The sequence below is a fragment of the Ictidomys tridecemlineatus genome, chromosome 7, assembly GCF_052094955.1.
Source record: "Ictidomys tridecemlineatus isolate mIctTri1 chromosome 7, mIctTri1.hap1, whole genome shotgun sequence".
NCBI lineage: Eukaryota > Metazoa > Chordata > Mammalia > Rodentia > Sciuridae > Ictidomys > Ictidomys tridecemlineatus.
The window spans coordinates 134,198,912-134,223,912 of record NC_135483.1 but is presented as its reverse complement, the minus strand read 5'-3'; the positions used below and the strand labels follow the sequence as shown (position 1 = coordinate 134,223,912).

General features: G+C 36.4%; 1 protein-coding gene and 2 long non-coding RNA genes across 13 annotated transcripts in view; 2 read left to right on the top strand and 1 right to left on the bottom strand.

Moving 5' to 3' along the window:
• Positions 1-5: 5 nt before the first annotated feature.
• On the bottom strand, positions 6-23,592 carry LOC144365553 (uncharacterized). Of its 3 annotated transcripts, XR_013424110.1 has the most exons (3): positions 22,960-23,537; positions 21,320-21,406; positions 13,748-17,632 (listed from the first exon to the last, which is right to left on the bottom strand). It is a non-coding gene; the product is annotated as an uncharacterized LOC144365553 (long non-coding RNA). The 3 variants fall into 3 exon arrangements; XR_013424111.1 differs by lacking the exons at positions 13,748-17,632; positions 21,320-21,406 and adding an exon at positions 6-81 and having other exon boundaries at positions 22,960-23,592; XR_013424109.1 differs by lacking the exon at positions 13,748-17,632 and having other exon boundaries at positions 18,636-21,406; positions 22,960-23,592.
• On the top strand, positions 1,157-6,950 carry LOC144365554 (uncharacterized). The gene is made up of 2 exons (XR_013424112.1): positions 1,157-1,343; positions 6,493-6,950. It is a non-coding gene; the product is annotated as an uncharacterized LOC144365554 (long non-coding RNA).
• The window catches only part of Cobll1 (cordon-bleu WH2 repeat protein like 1), a 154,239-nt gene continuing 150,870 nt past the window's right edge, over positions 21,633-25,001 (top strand). For 3 of the 9 annotated variants that reach the window (XM_078017504.1, XM_078017502.1, XM_078017503.1), the window contains exon 1: positions 21,798-22,051. In XM_078017504.1, coding sequence (XP_077873630.1) covers positions 21,813-22,051 — 239 coding nt within the window. In that variant the 5' untranslated portion in view covers positions 21,798-21,812. The other 6 variants (XM_040294398.2, XM_040294397.2, XM_078017505.1 and 3 more) reach the window with 6 other exon arrangements.

Sequence of the window (25,001 nt, the reverse complement as noted above, 5' to 3'; positions counted from 1 at the left end):
TCTCCTTTTCTTTCTTCTCCTCTTCTTTCTGCTCCTCCTCCTCTTCCTCCTCCTCCTTCTCCTCTTCTTCTTCTTCTTCTTCTGGTATTTGGAATGAAACACAGGGAGAATTTAACACTGAGTCATATCCCCAGCACTTTTTATTTTAAGACAAGCTGTCACTAAGTTGGTAAGGGTCTCTCTAAATTGCTGAGGTTGGCTTGGAACTTTCACTCCTCTTGCCTCAGCCTCTGGAGTTGCTGGTAGTACAGTTGTACACTACCATGCCCAGTTTGAGTGTTTTTTGGTTTATTTGTTTGCTGTTATTGTTTTGTTTTGTTTTAGAGCTTTGTAGTAGTTGGATTTATCCTGACATACTTATACATGTATAGAAATCTACTTCAGTTCATAATCCCCACTGGAGTGTTTTTTTAATAATAACACCACTCCCCCTCCAGAAAAAAAAATTAAGGCATCAAAAAATCTACCCTTGCATTCTCAGAAAAACCTATCACAATTTACAGCAAAACCCTGTTAAGTTCACTGCCAAGAGAGCTGGAAGGGGACAGATAAACAAGGAGGGTGAGGATGGAAACATCTACACAGAATCAATAGAATCTGGTACTTTTTCTTTTTTTCTTCCCAAACTGAAAGAAATAGGAGTGATCATCCCTTTCTCTGCCCTATCAAGAATAACCACATTCTGTTTGATGCTTCTGTGAGCTTAATGGAAGCCTGGCTGAATCATTCTAATCCTCATGAACTCCCTCCCTGTGAGTGATGCGGCAGGAGGGCAGTAAAGCAATCTTGCTAATCCATGTATCACTTTTAAATGAGTCAATCCTTTTCAGGTTCATGTTCAGTTTTTCTCATTTCTGTCTCTTCAGTATGGCCTTTGGGCGTGTTGGGGCTTGTGTGAACTCAGAGAACAAAGGGTAAATGGCACCAGAGATCCACATGGGAGCTGTCTATGGATCCTGCTGGGCTGATCTCTGTTCCCTGTTACCACTGAAACACAGCAGGATGCTTAGTGCAGCTCATAGGCTCAGCTCTTTATCCTGACCCTAGGCCAGACTCTCTCAGCATCCTCTGGAAATTTCTGGCCAAGAAATTACATGAAGGCAGGGACATCAAGTTGGACTCATTCACTCTCCAAGGTCACCCCACTGCATTACATTGGAATGCCTCCTACTGGAGGCCTAAGGACACAGGCTGTTTCCCCTCAGTGTTTTCAGACTCTTACTTTCCTTACATTTACCTTTCTGGAATTTCCAATTGTTAAGAGAAGACATACAGGCGAACACTTGAACACTTCCTTCTGCCTCTTGACAGTCTCCCCCAGGCACTTCCCTAGTCTGAAAGAGGTGAGCTTTCTCCTTCCATTTCCTCTCTGGCAAGAACCCAGACCCAGCCACAGCCTCTTTCTTTTAAAAAAACACTTGGCTAGTAGTTGGCTTAGCCTTGAGGGTAGGTGATGTGTTTCTCTACTAGTTAGAAGAAACACTGAGATCTAGGGATCTCAGGCATGTGCTCAAAATGCAAGCTGCTCTGTTACCAGGGTCTGGAGATGACTAAGCAGGGGGACACATTGCCATAATGTCAAATATAGTATTTCTGTTACAGACATTTAATTGTTGCTTTTTAAAGTACAGTAAGAATATTTGGGGGGGAAGATCATACAGTAGATTATTTTTTGTTCCTCTAAAAACATGAATGAGGTTATGGGTTGCATGAAAATGAGAATTCTTTGAGTAAATAAGTTTCAGTGTGCCTCAAATGCTTAAGTGGTATGCATTAGAAAATCACATTCGCTCACAGTAATTCATTCATTTAACGAACTCATAGTGATAGAGATAGAACAACATAAAAAGCAATCAGGGCCTCTGCACTTACAGAATTTTGATGTGAGGCAGGAAGATGTACACTATAGAAGCATGTAGTCATAAAATACATATGCTTAGAGCTTCATTATGCTACCACAGAAGTCAAGTAAGAGTATTTTTTCCAAGATAACATTATTAAATGGCCTTATTTGAGACAAAGAGATTCTTTCAGTAGAATTAAGTTGCTATGGAAACATATTTTCATCTCCTGGTTTGGGGAAATGAAGACACTAAAATATCTTTTGTGACCACTGCAATGATCAGTCATTTCTACTTCTAAAGTAAAGAGGCTGGTAATATGCTTTGCTAAAATTATTTTTTTAAAAAGTTTTGTTGAGGTATGCCCTACTACAATAATACATGCTTGCTCAATTTTAGCTGTAATTATTTGTTCAATGCCATCACATGCAAGGTCATATAAACCAAACATTTAACAATTTAAGGTCAATAATGGGAAGGATAAATAAAGACATTGGTTTCAAAAGCTGAAGGTCTTTAATCAAAAGACAATGACTTCTTGGTAATGGGTTATAGGAAAATAGTCATGAACACATACTTTAACTTGTGAAGCTTCATAATTTTTTCATAATTTAAAATTTAAGATATGTCTTAGAGATATGAAAATGGGAAAAAATCTGATAGCTTTGGAAGTTATCAAAAACAGCTGCTGGGCAAAGTAATGAAAATAAATAAGCTTCTTTAAACTGCAGATTAAAACTGAAAAATACAGGAGTGTTATGAATGGACCCACAAATGAGAAAAAAAACTTAGTCAGTAAAAACATTTTCATTAATTTGAAAATAAGTTTTTAACTATCTGCCAAACACTAGTGGAGTGCTAAAAATAAAATAGGGCAGGATATTAGTTTGCAGTGCTGGGGATTGAATCCAGGGCTTCATGTGTGCTATGCAAGTGCTCTAACACTGAGCTACATCCCTAGACCTATTAATAAAATAATTTATATATTTATCTGACAAAGGCTCATGAATAAAATGAGCACATTTGCTTTTCCTTTATTTTAAGGAAGACTCATAGCTTCCTTGGTTTTCAGTTCTGATTTTCTGGAGGTAGGTGGGGAGACACTATTGTTTTGCTCTCGAAGGTTATGCCCATAAGAAAATTAAATAAAATTATTCAAGAAAGGGAAGTGCACTGATGTTGGTGCTTTGAGCTGGAGTGGCAAAGTGGTCTAAGCCCTGTGGCCCCTAAACTGAGAGAAGAACTTGAATTGTAAAATTTATTTAGGTGGCAGGAACCTGGGGGTAGAGGGTATGTGTTAGTTACTCAAGAATGGAAGGCCAGAGGAAGCATAGTCTTTGAGATCAGATAATACACAGAAATAATCTGTGAGTTTGTCTCCTGGCCCATGCTGAGGAGCCACAGTCCTTCATAGCAGCAGGAGCCTGGGCAGAAAGAATCTGCACTAACACTACTGATGAAAGCAAGCCAAGGAAAAGCCCTTCCCTGATTTTCTTGTTGCCTGAGACCATGTGTTCTGCTCCAACTAGTGGGAGCTGGTGCAGGGATAAGCCAAGAGTTGACTCATGATGGATTCTCCTCCATGTGGGATAAAAAGGTTGGAAGAGATCCAATTTGGTTCATAAAAATTAAAAGAAATGTGTCTTTTTCCCTCTGCAATTACTGTCAGTAACACAAATTGAATTAAGACACATGCCTTCAGACAAGTATGGTGTCTAGATAAGTATATGTGTAGACAGTAATGGTGTGGTGCAGCCTGTGCACAGGATACAAGAGAAGAATGCCATCACTCAAGAAAAGTAAGAGGAAAAACTCAAATACCAAAAATTATGGATGTGAATATTTTGATAATATTTAAGTTGTAGAGAGGAATCTACTTCTTCTGACCTACCTGCCTTTACAGTGCATCATTCTTTTTTTTTTTTTCACAATAATATTGAGACTACAAAACAGAAATTTTTTATCGCAACTATCCTTGTCCTTTGTAATTTGGAAACATGTCACAACTAAAGGCACAAACATAAAAAGAAGTAACATGTTCTAAATTCCACCGGGCTATTTAAGTGAATATTTGCTATTTCGTAATCAGGTAAACTTCGACCAACAACTCCTTTATGTTTTGCCCACTTGAGAACTTTAAATCTTACTTCAGAGCTAACCTATAATGAATGGTAAGAGGATGAAAATGAGAGGAAAGAAGCAGAGAAAAAAATGCACCAAAGACACTTGCATCATGCCATGAAGAAAGGAAGCACACTAATGGAATCTTTACATTAAAGAATTTCAGAAATTGTACTGAGCACCTATGGACTCCTTTGTAGACTAATAGAGAAAAAATTCTAGGCCTCCACTTTCCACCAACCCAACTCACGGCGATAGGAGGTTGAACTGAGGGAGGGAAGCAAAGAGAGAAAAGGATGGGAAGTAGTGCTTCTTGGAGGGAACAGAATTGGCTTATCCTTCTGTGTCCTACAATGTAAATACTTCTGCCTCAAGGCCCTAGTGTGGAATTACAGGCAATGCACAGCGACATTAAGGGGGCTTAAATTTGTGAGAAGGATTAATCTTCATTGCTAGCAAGCTTATTTTATATTTATTTTTATAAAGTTATAAAATAACTTTTTTTAAAAAAAATACTGAAACACATAAGGAGCATTTAGCCAACTGCTCTAAGAGAAATGTTCCCAGTGCCACTGGCTATTTCTGTGTCATTGATGTGCCAGTTATTTCATCTTGATGCACCATAGTATAATTACATGGTCATGAGGTAGGAGAGACATAGCTAAACTGGAAGGCACCTCATCTTGCTGTCTTTGTGGCTATAAAATAGAAAAATAAGTTGACCTTAAGCCAGGTAAAGGATCTAGAAGTTGCAGGTATGCATGTACAACATATATAGCTAATAAAAATATATTAGCTATGAGGTAGGCACCTTGTTTTGTCTTAATAGAATTCTAGTTTGTTCCTGCAAGAAGTTAATAACTAAACAACATGGATAATTATTATGGGGGAGATTATTATCCCAAACTACAGATAAAATTATACCAGGGTTAACCTTCAGTTGTGTTAGAGCCATTTATGGTGTAAATATTTACATAACTTATAGGCAAACAAAAGACTGGTTCTCTTGGTTACCCAAGATACATATCAGAATTGGCCTGTTTTCCTTGTGTAATTTTCTAGTTCTGAATCATGATTTTTCATAATTATGTTAAATACCAGTAATCATATATTGGCAGGTACGAATCAGGGTTGGTGTGACTATGACTCATTTTCACATGTATCCTGCACACAGTAAGAAACTTTTAGTGGAGGGTAATGTTCAAGTTGGAAGAAATAGGGTATTAAGCTTGAGGGTCAGAAATATCTGCCTAAGTTTATCACTGACTTGACTTTATTTTTATTTTTATCCTGAATCCTTGGAGCTAGATAGGTTTGCTTACTTATTAACTGTACAGTAAATACAAAGTAATATTTGAACGACTTTGCTTTCTCAAATAGATAATGCTCATGTGCTACAGTACCACATAAAGAAAAGTTATCATAATCTCTCTTAAAGAAGTGTCTCTAAGTGTATAGCACTGTTGAGCAACCATCAAATATATTTTTAAATTTAAATTTATTTTTCAACTGATACATAAAAACATTTGTACATATTTATTGAGTTAGATATTTTTAGTAGAAGTTCCTTTTTATTTATGAGATGAAAAATTAGTTTTACATATTTTGTTAATGGGAAAAACATCAAAAGGACAAGAAGGTACCCCCAAAGTTTTTTTTATTGTATTACAAAGAAAACCTTAAGTAGAGGTTCAAGTTAAAAAAACAATTCCTTTTAATTATGTGAGTTCAGTATCAAGACTTGTGGATTTGAGACAAATCTTGGTAACAGAAGTTCAATGAACTTCTTGAGAAGTGACTTGGGTTATAAATTAATGCAATGGCCACTGTGGAACATTTCACTGCACAACCTTTGAAGTTACACTATAGTAAAAGTATGGGTATGTTCAGTAAAAAATGGACAGCTACGGAACTTATTTGGTGGCATTTAGCCCAGAATTATGCAATATGTTAAATTGTATATTTAACTTAATCAGAAGTTGGAAAAGAATAAATGTCATTTCTATTTTATCTGGCCAATGCTTCCTCTATTTAAATGTCTAATGTAAATGCAATCGTGAACATTTGATGAAAACACACCAGAATGAGCTTGTAACAGAAATGAAAAGGTTTGGTGAAGGATCTCTTCTTTGTCAACTGTAGGCCATGGCCTTCTTTGCTTTGATGTGAAATGCTATGAGTCAGCTTCTATGATTTATACAAAAAAACTCTCAACCTCTTCTAGTAAGAGCCTACTATAATGTTCTCCTTTGCCTTGTATTTGTAAAAGAAAAAGATACTGGTGGCGTACACTTGTTATTTACTGGTGTACATACCAAATATATAATATAAGAATAGTGAATATAAATTTTCTCACCAGTAAAATCAAGGTACTAATGTTAACAAGACTTTGTTTTATAATTTTTAAATGAAATATTATCTATAAAGTACTCAATAGAGTTCCTGGAATCTAGCAAATTCTCACCTATTTGGTAGTTACCAAATTTTTATTTTTTATTACCAAGTTTTTATTTTCTTGATTTCTTTGCAGAAGACAGAGATAACTTGAGACTGATTGAAAGAATCCTGAAGATTGCTTGAAGAGTGAAGTGCAAAGCAGCAAACTTAGAAGAATTAAATGTTCTTTTTGTGTTTGTACTGTATACAGTTGCATCAGAGCTTTCTGTTCCTACATGCAGCTCTTTCAAGTGCTGAATCTGAGTTTCCCTTAGATCACAGTTCTCTGAGTGCAGCCCCAATGTGTCAGCACTGAGCTGGCCAACAAGGACAAGTCTGAAGTCTATTAAGGAGTCAGAGCTTGCAAAATTAGTTGAACATGGAAATTTCTTAAATGGAAATTCTCCATTGTTTTTCTACGTTTTCAAATATGGCAAGGCAGTAATATTGAAGAAATATTAAAGATTTTATGAAAATTTATTTGCTTTTTTCCCTGTAGGATTTTCTCCCCTAGGAATAATAAATGTCTGAATAACTTGAGTTTGAAACTAATATATGCATGATTCTACCTGTCTTTGCCTCAAGCTCATTACATATTCTAGAGAGAAAATATTCATGGTTTACATGGCTAGTTTTTAATATCCTTTGTATCCTCTGAGGGTCATTTTTGGAGTACTTTGCCTAGAGAACAAGCAATGGTGATCCAGAGAAAAGAGGTAAAACAACAAAACCAGAAGAGACATTGAGATGAAGACAAAGAGATGAGATGCAAAAATGTTATAGAGCACATTAATTTCTAATATCAGGCAATTTAAAGAGTGCTTTCTTTTCACTTTAACCAAGAAATAATAGCAATCAAAATTCACTATAAATTACATAATTCTGAACTTTAATCACTATGAAACATTAATGTACAAGAGCTTTAAAAAAAGCCTCATTTAACTTCCCCCCTCCCCAAAAGCCTGCTTTAGGAAGACAGCAATCTCTTTTGACCTTTCTTTGGTATATATGAAACTCTAAAGGCTGTCTCCTGAATATTTGTTCATTTACTACACATTTTAAAATATTATCCCCTATAAAATGAACCAAGTCTTTTGTATAATATACATATTTCACCCTTTATTTCAGGATATTCCTTGGTGTTTGACATCATTGCACTCCATTTTCTAACAACAAATACTCCTTTAGACCAGGCTCTATGTTGCCTCTCAAACTGAAAGAACATTCAACCACTGCACTTTAGCTCATGCTGTTTCAGAGTCAAAAATGTACAACTGGAGACATGAAAAACTTGTGCTCTATACGTGTGATATGAATTGAATTGCATTCTGCTGTCATATATAACAAATTAGAACAAATAAAATTTTTTAAAAAAGATTGAAGTCAAAAGAAGCAAACAACAACAACAAAATGCCTAGACAACTTTTATCTATGCAAGTTCACATCTATGCTGACCTCACTCCTCAATAGAGCATCCCCTGGACTTTTTTTCTCAGAGCTTGTTGAGGGTTTATTTTCTGAGCCACTCACTGTGCTTAAGGATTTGTTTGCTACTGCTCTCTTGAGTATTTCTCACCACACTGGTGAAAGGCAGCAGGCTGCTTGAAGGCAGCCCTTTACCCTAGTTTTCACATTGTCAATTCAGTAATCATGTGAGGGACCTGATCACCCTGTTTGGCCCCAGGCACACTGACGTCCTTAAGAAGTTCTGTCTACAGTCAGGAGGCTCATAATCACCTAGTGTATTCCCCAATTTCTGTCTCAGTAGAGATAAATCAGTGGCAATATTTTTTTGTTGTTGTTTTTAAACTAAGGCTTAGCTCAGATGTTCTCATATTTTGAGATGGAGAGCAGGGCTAGAGAGTATGTGAAGCTTATGAATCAATATTTTTAGCATGTATACCCAGTTGTTTTATTGCTCAGCCAGGTACAAAAAAATTGAAAAGGGATTATTAATCATGATTATTCATTATTATCATGATTAATTCTTGATTTTATCTATATTCTTTTTTCTTTCTTTCTTTCTTTTTTTTTTTTTTTTTTGTTTTTTGTTTGGTACTAGAAATTGAATACAGAGGCACTTAACCCCTGAACCACATTTCCAGTCCTTTTTTATTTTTAGATGGATCTTACTAAGTTGCTAAGGCTGATTTGATCTTGCCATCCTCCTGCCTCAGCCTCCCAAGCTCCTGGGATTACAAGTGTGTGCAAGCACACCTGCCTATATTCATCTTTGAACTACTCCTTTAAGCAAAATTTTTAATATGTAACTAGTGACTAAAGATAGATTAAACCTTTGAATTTATATTAACCTATTGGCTCTGGAAGTTTGAACAGTTTAAAAAAGTGATTTATCCATTTATCCTTTCTTAAAGAATTTAAAAATATATTGTTGATCTTGAGACCCATTTCAAAGTCTAACAACCTTCAAAAATAGTAGTGAGGTTATTCTGACATGGCTTCTTTCTTTCTTTTTTTGTTTTTGTTTTTCTAGGCTTACTCAGGGATTTGGGAATTCCAGGTAAAATTTCACCACTGATCTACATTCCCAGGTTTTATTATGATTCTGGGGATTGAACCCAGGAGCACATTTGTCACTAGCATGCCTGGCAAGATGATTGATTGTTTAAAAGAGATATTTAAAGAATGTTCCAATGCAGTTCTAGTTTATTGTTTTATAGTGATTCTAATATTATTGTTATTAATAACATTAATATAAAATAACTAGAAAATAGTTATATTTCTTAAGTAATTTAAAAATAGTACTTGGTATTAACAGAAGCTAATTGTGTTTTCTACAAAAGTGTGAGGACTTAAGTACTGCACTTCCACCAATTTATGGGTGCTTGTGGTAATTATGTAATAATTTTGAGCTATATTTTGTTCATCTTCAAGAATATTTATGCCTCCTTGTAATATAAGTAGATTTCAAGAATTAATTACATCCTTACAATATATATAGCTCTTTAGCACCTTATAAATAAATATAAGAAATACCCAATGTATTATTATTACTATAACATTGGTAGGAGATTTTTTTCCTTATGGATTGTTGGATGACACCTGTACATTATATATTTAATAAGTCACTTTTATAGAATTTTAAGTTTTTTATATTTGAGTATATTTTCTTGTTTCATATTTCTAAGGAGTACTTTTTAAGAGGAAAATATAATTGCAGTGCTACCTCTACTAATCTTGTTAAATAACACTACTCTTAAAACCAAAGATTGTTTGATTTGTAGGGTATCTATTGGTACGACTTCCCATTCAGGGCAGGCATCATCTATATCCTGCTTGAAAAACAGTCATCTAAATCCTATTTGACTTTCTCTTAGAGAACTGGGAAAAGCAATGCTTTCCATTTCAAAATTTCCACATAAATCATGCAATCAAGACTAACAAAATGAAAAGTTTATTATTAAAAAAATGTCTTAAAAATCAGCACACTTCTAGCAAGATTAATAAAAATAAAAGAATATAATAAATTTGGAATGGAAAAAGTGAGATGATTACAGATGTCTTATACACAAAAAAAAGAGTATATTATTATGGGGCTGATTTCAGAAACTTCTATTAGAATGAAAAGATAAGTATACTTAAAGAGAAATGGAGAAGCTAAGAACTTTCAGTCAAGGTGAACTCATTAGGTCAGGCTAACTCAAAGCCCCCCATCTCCCTTCTTGGTTTCCAGAAAACCCCTTAAAGGGAAATCTCTGTTTCCATCTCTGTGACTGAGGATGGCTAATATACTCACGCTTCAGTGCAAAAGTCTTAGATTTGCTTTTAGGTAACACACAAAAATGAATACAAGCTGGCACACACCTACAATCCCAGCTATTCAGATGGCTGAGGAAGGAGGATGCATAAGTTGGAGACCAGCCTAGGAAATTTAGAAAGACCCTGTCTCAAAGCAAAATAAAAAGAACTGGGGATGTAGCTCAGTGGTAGTGTTTGCCTAGCATGTGCAAGGTCGGGGGTTCAATCCCTAGTACATCAAACAAACAGGAAGCTTATGGTGACTAAAAGGACATTATAAGGTGCAGTCTAAAACTTCAAGTATAAATCAGAATAAAAGTTACGAGATGGTTCTAAATTTGATTTTTAAAAAATATCTCACTTGCTGCATTTCTGGCAGTGGAACCCAAGGCCTTGCATTTCGTAAGCAAGCTCTCCACCACTGCATTATATCCCCAGGCCCTATAATGTGATTGATTTTGGTCCTAATTTTTTTCTTAGTTGAGATTTTACTATGTATATGTATATGTGCACATGTGTCCTGTCAGAGATTGAATGCAAGACTTCACATGTACTGAATATGTGCTCTGCCACTGAGTTACAGTCCTAGCTCTTTACTACACTTAAAATAACTTTAATTATTGAGAAGAAGTATTCAAAAAACATGTCTTGAGGAATAGAGGCTTTGAATAACAATAATTATCAATTGAGTACATTAGAGTATCTTTCATATGGAGAAAAAAAGTAATTTAGAGAATGGTAACTAGAGGCAATAAATTCAAAATTTTCCATTTAATTAGTTAGATTACTTTTAGTTTCTTACTGAAGTGTGATTATGAAATAAGTTTATTTTTCTACTGTATAGAAAAAGTCCCTCTTGTTTTTTTTTTACTATGTAACATAATATATTGTATAAGTGACCTGTAAATGATGCAATTTTCAGTTTTTGTTTGCTCACTGGTGCATAATTAGGCTTATGCTCTTTGAAAAGAATTATCATACCCCTAAAGACCTGAAACTGTAAAATTCCCAGAATAAAACCTGGGGGCAAGCCTCTTTCACTTTGGTCTTGGCAATGGTATTTTCTGGATGGAACATCAAAAGCACAAGCCAAAAAATAAATAAAATAAAATAAACAAATGTGACTACACTAAACTAAAAAGCTTCCGCACAACATAGGAAGCAACAAAAGATAGCCTACATTTGGGGAAAAAAAATTGCAAACCATATATAGAGTTAAAAGCCTAAATATATAAGGAGGTCATGTAAAAAAATATAGGGAAAAAGAAAAAAGAAGAAAGAAAGCCAAATAAACTGATTTTAAAATATGCAAAGGACCTAAATAGACATTTCCCCAGAGAAGACATGTAAATGGTCAACAGGTATATGAAAATGTACTCAACATCACTAATCATCAAGAAAACAATACAAATCAAAACCACAAGACACTGTTGTACAATTGTTAGGATAGCTTCCTTCAAGAAATAGCAAGCAGTGGTCTGGGTACAGAGAAAAAGAACCCTTGCTCACTGCTGATGGGAGTGAAGACTGGTATAGCTAATGTGGAAAACAGTATGGAGGCTCCTAAAAAAAATTACAAATAGAAATACCAGATGACCCAGTGATCTGTCTTTAGGGAATACATCTGAAAGAGATGAAATCACCACCTGGTAAATATATCTGCAGTCCGACATCATTGCAGCACTGTTTACAATTGCCAAGAAGCAGGAACAACCTAAGTATCAGTCAATGGATTAATGGATATAATAATCCCACAAAGGAATATTAATTCAGCCTCAAAGATTTCCTACCAATTGCAAAAATTGTGAACCTAGAAGATGTTATGCTAAGTGCAAAAGTCAGATATAGAAAGAAAAATATTGCATGCTCTCACTTACATGTGGAATCTTAAATACAAAACATGAAGTCTAATACCCACATGGCTTAGGTGTAAAATAAATATTTTGTGTTATTTTTCCTATTTTAAAAAAAATAGCAAATACATAGGGAAAAAATAGCATGTAGATTACCAAGGACACATGGTAGGGCTGGGGGTTGGGTCAATGTGTATAAAGGTACACTTATGTAGGACAAGTCAGTCTATATATCTAGTGTACAACAAGAGGATTAAAAACAAATAAGCAGATGAAACAAATTATGATACTTGTACAGGTTGGCTTCAGAGAGAAAATACAAGACACCCACTTAAATTTGAACTTCAGATAAATGGTGAATAATTTTTTTAAAATTTTTTTATTTTTGGTACTAGAGCTTGAACCCAGGGGTGCTCTAACTCTGAGCTATATCTCTAAATCTTTTTATTTATTTATTTTTATTTTGAGAGAGGGTCTTATTAAGTTACCCAGGCTGGCCTTGAACTTGCCATCTTCCTTGCCTCAGTCTCCCAAGTAGCTGGGATTGTAGGTATACACTGGTCTGCTGGGGTCAACAATGGGTAAATTTTTGACAGAGGCATTTCCCTTGCAATATTTGCTTATACCAAATCATTATCTATCTTTTGTCTGAAATTCAAATGAACTGGGCATCCTGTATTTTTATTTATTAAATCTCACAATACCATTATAAGCCTCAGTTTTCTGATAAATATAATGGATGGTTTAATCTCATGATTTGTAAAGTTTTAGATTTAATGTTGCATGACTTCTGTTAGACTGTTTTTGTAGAACATGATAATTTGCTATACTTGTCATTTAAACCTTGAAAAACAGATTATCATACTATAGTATCACCATCTTATTGATGAAAAAACCAGAACTTGAAATTTTATTTTCTATCAGATATAAAATTATAAATTTCCGCTAATCAAATATGATCACTGCAGAATGCTTGGGTTCACTGGATGGACTTGACACTGAAATTTAAAAGATGTCCTAATGCTGAAATGACTTAGGTAATTTATTGTTTTTTTGCTAGACATCTATAACCATTGTCAACTGAAGCACAGAACTCACAAATGAAAGGGTTGTATTCCAAAACCACCAGGAGTATGTTCCACCAACTTCTTAAATTCCTCAACTTCCTCTGACATTGTTACAAAAAAAAAAAAGTGAGATATTTCAGAAAGAATTGGAAGGCAGCTCTTGGGTGTTGAAATAGCGTTAGCTACAGCTCAATGTGTTCTATGGCACTGACAGATTGCAAAATTTATAACATGCCTAAGAATCACGCCTGAAGTGAGAAGGCAATACTTACTCCAAATCAAATACAGAGAGAGAAAAGTGGTCTTATATCTGCCAGATGTAAACTCTATTTTAGTAGCATTCCAAATAAAAGGTCAATGATTATCACAGATAATCCTTGTAAAGTCAAGGAATTCAGAGGTGAAAGTTGACATGATTTTATATTTTTTGTTTATCACAGAAGGAACATCTTAATCCCATTTTCACTGTAGAAATATATTTACTTAGTACATTCTCAGAACTCTGTATGAACATATTTATTTCTTGCTGACGGAAATTATCCACTTCAATTAAGACCACAGAAAATTATAAAGATCAAAAAATATATATATTATTATTCCTAAAACATACACAGTATCTCCTGAAAATATTCAATCATATAAAAATGATGAAACAGTAAGATCACCTAACTCAAGTAACTTCATTTATTTTGTTTGTTTTGCTTTCTTTTTCTTTTTAATTGATGCACAATAGTTTTACATACTGTTGGGATTCATTGTTACATATTTGAACCGCATACAATATAACATAAAATTTAGCCAATATTATTCCCCAGTATTTCCCCTTCCTCCCCACTTCCCTTCCCCTGCTCCCTTTCCTCTAAGTAAATTTTTTCTTGCTACTTATCTTGTGATAACTGATAAACACTATAAACCCAAAGAAAATACTCAGGTCAACAGTGATATGCATAGTTTTTCTAGTACCTCATTATCTGAAGACTTAGACCTTTTCCAGAGCACTGGGTGTTCTCATGTGCTAGACATTCTGCCATGTCTGTTAACTCTATTATCTCATTTAATTTCTCACAACCTTTTAAATAGGTATGGCTTTTCCCAATTACTGGATGAGTTTAACTGAAAAAGAAAGACCTGAATTCCAGTAAGTTTATAATGCCATCTTTTCTGCTTTTCGAACACATCTTTCCTCTTCTTCCGCAGTCACCATGGCAAAATAGCTAAAAACTAATGCTACATTATAAAAATATATATATCGCATGTATATTAAAAATCAATAATTTCTACATGCTAGGTTGACTTCTGGCCGTGGCCGTATGTTCTTTTATACTATCAAATTTCCAAAAATATTTAATGAGCTACTTTCCTTGTCTGGCTGCCTTTGATATTTCCAAGTAGATTCCTTTTATCTTGTTAGTGGAGAGAAATATATAGTTATTTCAACTGCAAATCCCTCACGGAATGGACCTCAATATAAATACAGAGGAATCTGATTTAAATCTAGCCTTCTATAGTTTTTAGAATGTAATTGGTGGTTCTGTGACCCCACAATAGAACATAAACAATAAGGAAACTTTACATTGTAGGGCACCTTTGTTTTATGATATAGTTAGGGCCCTGAGTTCCACTCCAGAATGCATTTGAATTTCTGATCAACCCTGAATTTTTTCCCTCTGTTTTACTTCCCTGCTCTTCATATTCCTTTTTTTTTTTTTTTTTTTTTTTTTGGGTAATGGGAGTTGGGGGGCACAGAGTGAGAATCCCAATTGTTTTCTATTTTTTTTTTTTTTTTTTTTTTTTTTTTAGTTTTGAGAAAGGGTCTAAGTTGCTGAGGCTAGTTTCAAACTTGTGATACTCCTACCTCAGCCTTCAGTGTCCATGGGATAACAGGCAAAGGCTACTGTGCCTGATTTTCACATTCATTTGGTGAAACTTAATACAATCATATCCCTGAAGTTTCCCCCAGACTGAAGTGAGTCCTTTGGGACAAGGCAGATTCAAGTAGCTAGTACCTTTGAAGGTGTCATAAAATTCAGAGATCAGAAAAGATATTCAGCATGCCATTTACATAATAATTTTTGTTTGGTATGAGTTAACTTCTTTAAGGTGCCATGTTTACAGCAAGGTAACTATACTGTTATTGCAAAATAAAAAATAAAAACCTTAAGAAACTTCAACTGTAGTAACAGCATTTGGGGCATGTCACTTAGTTCAGTTTTCAGAATGGTACGATAAATATAGGAATATCTTTGCAGGCTTTTAAAAGTCTCAAATTAGACTCAGTCTGTGAAAGCACTATGTAACATGACGTCTTGTTATTATTAGGCTCTCTCTATATATATGAATTTAATACATTTTAACTCCATGAGCTTGATTACTCAACATAGATGAAGAAAAAATAAAGAACTGAGAGATCATAAATTATTTCTAAGCTCATTATAGTGATAAGAAAATTGAATATTCCACAGTTGAGTCATCATAGAGAAAGAAACTGTAACATTCAGCTGGGTGCAGTTTTCTGTTCTACAGACTCAATCTTAATCAAGGCACAGCATGATGACTTTGGTAAAATTCCTTTAAAAAAAAAAAAGTGCCTTCAGTACCCTTACTGAACCCCTATTCTATCCTCACTGGGCACTTTTCTTTGCCAAGAACAAACTTTCCTATATCACCCAGAAAGTGAGTGGCAAAGCCAGAGATGTTAACCCAGATCTATGTAGTTCCAGTGCCTGAGCTTATAACCAGTGTGGTGCCTAGTTAACCACAGGCATGCTCAGCCTCCCAGGAGGCTGGATAATTAGGAGGGGGTAGGGAGCCTTGCTAGGATAAAATGTGCTGAGACTTGTTACTTTTCATGCCTGGAAATCCTGATCAGTGGCAGCCTAGTTCAAAGTTGTACATTTTAAGACAGAGAGACACTGACAAGCAAGATTTTTTACCAAGGGATTTTACCTAGGGACAAAATAGAAATACTAGATACAGTATTATGTTTTATGTTCCCAAAGCTAGGTGATGGATGGGGGTTTATCATATTCTGTGCTTGTTAAAAATTTTCTTTTTGCACGAAACAATAAGAAGTCCATATTTAGGGGAAAAAAGACTCATAAAGGGAGAAATGGGACTACCAGTTATAGTAAGAATTTAATAGGTAATATCAAAATACAACGCCCAATTTTTGTTAACTGTATCAAATGAAATAGACAAAATTTGACATTTTCCCCTTAGTTTTATTTAATTTTTTTTTTAAGAAAAAAGAACCTGGTACGGTGGTACACACCTCTAATCCCTGCAACTCTGGAGGCTGAGACAGGAGGATTGCAAGATCAAGGCTAGCCTCAGCAATTTAGCCAGGTCCTAAGCAACTTAGTGAGACCCTGTCTCAAAATTAAAAAATTAAAAGGGCTAAGAATATAGCACAGAGGTAAATTGCTTCTGGATTAGATTCCCAATAACAACAACAACAACAACAACGACAAAAACGAAACAAAACAAAAAACACAAAACTATCCATATTTGAATGGTATATAAATTTTAAATTATCAGGGTACTTTTAACAAAACTGATACACTAATGTAATAAAAAGGTTTATTTACTTTTGATGCATAAGAAAATTATTGCCACTCAGCAACAAATATAGAATTCAGAAAAGAAATTCATTTAGGCAAAAAGATAACCTAAAGAGGGAATAAGAATGTAGGCTTTTAGACAACTTGGTGTTGTATATCAGGATCTGAGTTGGAAATCTGAATTGCTTTGAAAACTCTGTCCTCCTTGCAGGTCCATAGTACTACATGCTTTGCATGTCTGCAGGCCTAAGCATGTTTCTACAGGCTTCATCTCTGTCCTGGAATGTGTGCATGTTCAAAGTCTTTGCCTAGAATTATGTATGATAATATAGAAATACAGTGGTATTTATTAACAGCATACTAAGATCAGGCATTTATTCTTTTGATAATTAGGATTTTTGTAAACGTTTAAATTTATCTTTTTGAAGAGAGGTAGAGGACCTTTAAGTGACTGTTGACCAATTTTCTTTAGATATTAATGGAGAGCTACAAAAATAGTACTGATTAGCCCCATTGATCCATAGCAATATGTAGAGACATAGCAGAGGCAAAATCTTTACCACCCTTTTTTCTCCTAGCCCGATGTTAGATGTAGCAGGTGTTACACTTCAATACTTCTTTTATTGAAATAAAATTTTAATTCATGAATATATACACTGCTTGGAAATTCTCTTTTAGGAAAATGTAAAATGATTTTCTGTGTTTTCAAATATAAAATCTGACAAGTTAAAAAACATCATTAAAATTGACTAAAGTATATATATTTTGGTACTTTTAATTTCTAAAATGTTTGCTTGTAAATGACCTTCCAAAGAGAAAATGCATAATACACTTATAATTTCAAACATAGGATCATAAACAGTCTAATTTACATTTTTATTAAAAATATTAGTATTCTCTTCAAACTTTGATATAAGAAAATATTAAACTTCATGGAAGAATAAGAGATTTGCTTATATTTTAAGAATATAGTAGCCAAATGACTTCTTTTTCTTCTGTAAAACAATATAAAAATCATTACATAAAAATATTCTCTATTCCCAATTACTATCCAAAACCATACTTATGGCTGAAAATACTATGAAGCAGTCATACACTAAAAACTTGATAATGGGGCTGGGGATGTGGCTCAAGCGGTAGTGCGCTCGCCTGGCATGCGTGCGGCCCGGGTTCAATCCTCAGCACCACATACCAACAAAGATGTTGTGTCCGCTGATTAGTAAAAAATAAATATTAAAAAAATTAAAAAAAAAAAACTTGATAATGTAAATAGCTGCATCATTACCACTTCACCTGAGTATGTCATTTATTACATATTTTGATAGCTGTCATGAGGATAAAAATGACTATAATTATAGTTATTAAAAATTACATAAACAACATAGTCTTCAGTTATTTTATTTGCCTCTAAAATTATAATTAACAGTTGTTCTTAAAATAATTTCAGTGTATAAGTCTGTATTATAATTATGTGCACTGGACATTACACTAGATATATGGTCATTTTAAAACTATCAATGCTATTTCCTATTTCTCTTTGTATATTTCTGTCTTCAATGTAAAAAAGGAAAAATGTTTTCAATGAAACTAATGATAATCTTTCTTAATAGCTATTTTTGTATTTAAAAAACTATAGTATTTCAACAATTATATTTGTTGAACTTATTTGTCCTCACTTATTAAATAATTGTACTGTTTTTGGGGAAAGGCATTAAAATGAGATTATAAATAGGAATAAGAAGGGAAGGGAAAGAAGATGAGCCCAGAGTAGTAATTAAGTGATCTGCCCAGGATTCGTGGAAGCCAAAGAAAATGACTTTTGGCACTTGGATTAAAACAGGTCTTTCATAGAGCATTTGTATAGGTGACACTGAATTGTAACAACACTTTCTATGTTTTAATCGATACAGAATACTCCGTAAACTATAAAAACACTATACAAAGATGATATTATAATAAACTATTGTGTGTATATTCCTGAACTCCATGTTCACTCCATTTTCATCAATTTAACTTATAAAGACCACCCTTTAATACATGCTAGCCTGAGATTAAGTAGTATATATGAGATACAAAGCCTGAAGTAAAATCTTCATTAAAACTGAACACTACTGATGCTGGGCATGGTGGGACCCATCTGTAATTCCAATAAACTTGAGAGTCTGAGGCAGGAGGATCAAAAGTTCAAGGCCTGCTCAGCAACTTAATGAGACCTTTAGCAATTTAGAGAGATCCTGTCTCAAAATAAAATGTAAAAAGGGCTGGGGATGCAGCTCAGTGGTAAAGTACCCTGGGGTTCAATCCTGAGTACTGCAAAAAAAGAAAAACCCAAATCCACTGAACACTGTTACTCAACCTCTCTGATTTTGCAATATAAAATCATACACATGCACACAACACAGAAATACATAAAACAGCCACTTCCTTTAGGCTCTTCAGAGGCAAAGGTGAATTACATAGGAAGATATTAATCACCTCTGAAGTACAGTTTTTCAATTTTAAATACATTTTTTCCAGCAGCACTTATAGCTGAATAAAAAAAGACTTAAAATGAACATTAAAATTTTCTTCTAGTAATTTACAAAAATATTTATTCAAATCCTAATTTTGTTTTTCCAAGAATTTTTGCATTGTTCACTTTAACTAGAGTCTGTCCACTTCTTTATTAAGGATGTGAACTTATTTTATTTCAATAGAGCTAGACTCTTCAACCTAGATTATTATATATATATATATATATATATATATGAAAATATTATATTTTCATACATGTATGTATAAAATGTATATATATATATATATAAATGGAATTTATTTATATTTCATGATTTTGGATTAACTCCATCAACTAATCTTATGGAGAGTAAGTCTTCTCTCCCTAGGAGGCAAACTCACCTTCCATCTGTTTCATTTTAAATGATTGACAACCCCTTTGTGCTGAAAAGTGTTTCCCTGATTTAAGTACATCTTAGGAGTCAGCTAAGTGAAATCCTAAAGATTTCCTTCATTTCTTCATTTTAAGTGCCTCCTATGTTCTGGGCTGGGCTATCAGAAGACAGGGATAAGACATGGCCCTTTAAGTTCAAACCCTTTTAATTCTGCTACGGTGTGGAAGAGTACCTGGAACAAAGTGTCATGGGGCTTTGCTATACCTAATATTCTAATGGGGGGTTCAAGAAAAAGGGAAGTGCAATAAGGAAAGTCTTCCTGAGGTGACAATACTTGAGCATAAACACTAAAAATGAGTGGATGGAGAGGGGAAGGGGAGATTTCCAGTCAGGGAGATTGGTAAAAAAAAAAAAATTCTCACAACTTGTAGAATTTTGAAACAGTTCTATATAACTAGAAGTAATAATTGGGAAGGGGAAGTTTTCCACCACTATGTATAAAAGCTCACAACGTTGATTATGGTTTTGCTAATAAACTGTGCAACCATCAGACTATGAGTTAGATTAGTACCAAATGAAAGCATCAAGTCTAATCTTCGTTCTGAAAATTGTCAAAATTTCAGTGACTTAACCATGTGTAAATTTAGTATTGCTTATGCAGATCCTGTTGTATGTTTTAGAACTCTTCTGGCAGTTGTATTCGGGGCAGTAGTTTTAGCATTCCAGTATCCTTCAGTCTTGTCCAACCTCCATCTTAAAATATACTTCCACAATTGCAGCAGCAGGGGACAGAGTATCAAGACATGAGAACTGATTATTCAGTGACTTCACCAGGAAACCAAAGAAAGTCACACAGTCATCTCTAACTTCAGTGGGGTAGAGGGTATAATCCTTCCCTAAGCCTAGGACTAGAAGGAGGACAGGAAAATGGCATGGAAAATACTTTTAGCAGTTATGAAATGTTACAGAAATATTTAATGTTTAAGACTAGCCTAATGGGGTCCATAATATTACTAGTAGGTCATAAATTATGATTGAGAGTAATTAATGTTCTAATCTTGATCTTATGATTGAGAGTGATACACATTAATTAGTTTCACTATTACTCAATATGTATATCATTGTCTGTGCAAGCAATTGTAAAAGCTAGTCATTTAGAGCCAGAAATGATTCATAAAACGGTTTAACCTGAGCTATTGTTTAAGTCTAAAATCCAGAGGCATTTAAATGAATTTCTTTGATACTAGTCACAATATTTAAAAGCAACTTTTGGTGATAAGATTCCAATATTGTAGTTTAAATGTCACTTTATTTTCATTTCATATGCAAGTGTGAACTGAACTATATTATGCACTGGAAACATACTAAGGTTGCTTATTATAGACATACTACATATTACTAGGTAGTACTTAGAATTTTAATTTCAGCGACATTTTTGGTTGCTACAATGGATAAAATGCTAAAGAGGCATTTTATCAAGCATGGGTTCTAGATATCAGTTTAACATCTATCAATTTAAAATTTCATAACTATACCTGTTGTCCTATCAGGGTTAAGTGGCTAATAGATTTGTTAGTTGATGTTACTATTACAGCAGAGGTCCCCTTCTGGATGTTCCTTCATGGAGGGTTTCTCCAACACTTCATTCCAAATATTTTTATTTTTAAAATGGTAGCTTCCAGTTAATTTCTTAGTTTCACATTATTTTCTGAAAGCAAGCTTTTGGACCCATCAAAATGACTTACACCTTAAAACAACTGGCACTGAAAGTATATAAATGATATGCAAATATACTTGTTTTGTCAGGTGCAAAGAATCATCCAAAGAGCATGCAATGTGGGCACACAGCTGTGTCTACATGATTCCTTTACTCCTGTAAAACTTAACAAGAGAGGAATGAAATCTATCATCCGATTCTTAGTTTATACATTGTCACCAAATAATGTTCAGTCCTCACGTCACAGCTGTTATAGGTTTAAATCAAAACAAAAATATGCTTTGGAAGACTAGGCAAAGTTAAACCTACCAGGATTACAGTGTCACAGGTGTTTTAACACAATAGTAACACAGAGGTAACACCCCCGCCCACCCCACCGCCACCCCCAAATACTGGATGTCGAAGGTCAGACTGCAGGGAGGTTAAGCTGCCGGCCCTGTTCTGCGAGTTGCTTTCTGTACTTCCGCAGCGATCGCTCTGGGGTTCTCCAAGTGCAGGTACCTTCCCTTTCTCCCCACCTGTTAAGCTTGGACGCGTCAAGCTTTCTGAAGCGACGCCCTAGCGGTGGGAATGGGAACGCTCCGCATCGGAGCTTCCTTTCCGTTTGGCTTCCCCAGCTGTACCCCCAAAACCCTGAAGCCCTGGGGGAAGGAAATTCCAACTCGCTCGGTGCACACTCCCGCCCCGTTCCTCTCTCCGGCTCGCTGCCTCCCTCGCTCCGATGCCGCCGACCTGTTCCTCACTTCTGGGCGGCGGTGCGGCGGCGAAGGTTGCGAGTTCCCGGACTCAGGGCAGGGACATGGGGCAGGGTGAGTGAGTCTAACTGGGGTGAGGCTCCGTAGCGCTCCACGAACGCCTGGCTTCCCGCCCTCGGTGCAGTGGGAGGCGGGACGCGGCCCGGCCCGGCCCGCGCTGGGCTGAGCCTCGGAGACGCTGCAGCTTTCCCCTCCATTCAAGTCCTGGCTTGAGAGCCAAGCTGCAAGCGCGCGGGCCGGGGGAGGGAAGAGTAGGAGAGGAAGCTGCTAGAGAGAACAGGCGAGCCACTGTCTCCTTTGAAAAGAAAGTAGGAGCTCTGGGTGGGAAAAGAAAGATTAGTCCTCCCAACTTTTCTTCGGGAAAAGTTTTCCCGGGGCGTTTTGTTTGTGCAAACTCTGCCGGAGCAGCCCGGGCTCCGTTGCCGGTGTGGCGGCGGTGCCTATGCGCCTGGCCCCGCTTCTTTTCCAGCCTGGGCAGCTCCTCTTCCTCCACGACAGGCGCCAAATGGCTACCCAGTAAACCCCACGGGGCGGGGGCTGCAGCGCCGCCTCCTGCCGTCTTGGCCTCCTGCTTCGGCGGCCGCTAGAATCGGTGGGGATTGCGGTGGCGCCTGCGGGCTGGGCGCCTGGTCCCGCAGGTGGAAGCGTACCGGGGAGGCGGGCCCGCCCCGGGCTGAAGTGGGTCGGGCGGGCTCTTGACATTTGGCCAGCCCCGCTCCGGCCTGGGAAGGCGCGCGTCCCGCCCTGACCGGCCGGCCTCTCCCACCCCAGCAGTGACGCGCCGCCTCAGAGCTGGAGCCCGCGCAGCACCCCGCAAGGCGATGGACAGCCAACCCCCGTGTGCTCCGGACGCCCCCGCGGCGCCCACGCCGCTCGCCGCCCCCGCTGGGTAAGCCCCGAACGCCGCGCCACCGCTCACCCTGGAGGGCGAGGACCAGGGCAGCGAGGCCTCACCGGTTTACCTGGCTGGCAACTCGCTGGCCTGACTCACTGGCCGTTCTACACGCGGCCGGGGAGGCTGCTTCCTCCCTGCCTTTTCCGAGGCCGCCCGAGGTGGTGGTTTGGGTAGTTTTTGATTAGTTCTTACTGGGCTTGTCTTGGGTTGCGGAAGGCCAGCTAAATGCCAGGAATTGGGTGAGGAGTCCGAGAGAAAATATTGTAACAAAGGGCCCCTTGTTGGGGTTTTGGAGCAGCAGTGGACGATACCTGTAAGTGAGCCCTGGGAAGGAAAAAAAGAAGTTTCTTTGGCCAAGGACTGAGACCGAGGCAGAGGCAGGCGAGCATGTCAAGGTGACTGTAAGGAAGGGTCTTTCTGAAAGCGAGTGGAGGGCAACTGGAAGATGTGCCAGCTGTCAGCCAGCATGACAGTTCCGGGAGCGGGCGGGGTGCTTGCCTCTGATTGGGGGTGTGTGTGCCTGTGGCCAATTGCTGATGCCAAAGCCAAGCGCAAAGTCAGATTGCAAACAACTATACTTTTCTTTTTATCCTCACGTGTTTGAGGAGAGATTGGAGGGGAAGGGGCTGTCACATGGTGAGTTAATATTAAATGAAGCATGTCTTCTTGCCAAATATGCTAATAATCACCCTGCTAAGCGTTTGGGTAAACAGTAATGAGAACAGGTAGTTCTGCAAGAGATGGGAACCTGAAAAATAACCTTGGTCTTGGTAAATAGTTAAGGCGAAACATGTGTTCTGGTTGAGCTTCTGAAGTGGGAATCCCCATTGCTAAAGTGTAACTTTTTCCTACAAGTGTTCCCTCCTCTCAGTTTCTTTTCTTGCTTGATTTATCTGAATGCATGAATGCCCTACAGAGGATACAAACATGACAGAAATAGAAAAGTTGAGGGGAAAATCAACTTCGTTACTAATGAATGAGAATTGTGCCTTGTTTCCCCCCCCCCCCCATTTAAGAGGGAAGAAGTCATTTTTCCCTGGAACATGACAGACGTTTCCTTAGAAGCAAGTCACAGCATGTTTATTCATCAGAGACCATTCGAACATTGGCAGTTGTCTGCAGGAAACATGGAAAAGTCTCAAAGCAACATGACTAATATAAAAGATATTTAGTGTAATGCTTACGTAGAGGAAAAATGTAGTGTATGAATTATTTCATTTTCCTCCAAATTGCTACCTTCTCCACATACAAATTGCTGTTGACTTCCATTTCTCTCTTTTCCCTAGCTTTTCCATTGATTAGAATGGAATATATGAAAGATATTCATTTATCCTCACATTAGGATATATGAGAAAAGAGATACAATCACAAACTTACCACGAAAGCAAGATCTCTAAATAAATGGGCAGATTTTTGCATCAGGTTTCAGAACATTGAATTTGGGTACCACGAAATAAGACAGAATTGCATTGTTGAACGTGGAAATGGATTAGGTTAAGCTACAGTTTTTTTTTAATGTACACAAAATACCCTCATATGTTCATAAATCAGTGACATTTTGCATGGGTTCAGATGGGTCTGTGATGAAGGGAAAGCGACAGGTATAGTAAGATAATTCCAGTTTGGCTTTTCAGACTTTAAAGTTTCAACCAAGTTCTATGCTTTAAAAGAATGTACATTTAGTTCTTACCTCCTCTCCAGACTAAAGGAAAGACACCTGGAAAAAAAATGCTTCAGCATTCAACCTAAGATAATACCCCAAATTCTATCCTTTTACTTTATACTCACGTTAGAGAAATCATCACTACTGGAAACATAAAAAAAGTCATTTTTCTACTTAATCTCTCTTCTACTTGTCTATCTTGTCTCTTGGCATATTTCAAGGGCCTGTTATATATTTGTTGAGTATTCAGTATTGCTTTTGTTATATAAATCCTAGAACATTAAAAAAGATTTAAGTTGTGGAAAATTTTATCATCGATAAGAGTATTTTGGAACTGACAAGGAACAAACTTAATGTGTTATAATTGTAAGGTTTTAGAGCTAAATACTTACATAAAACATTATATCATGACTCACAATTCTAATAACCTGTAAGGCCTAGGTTTA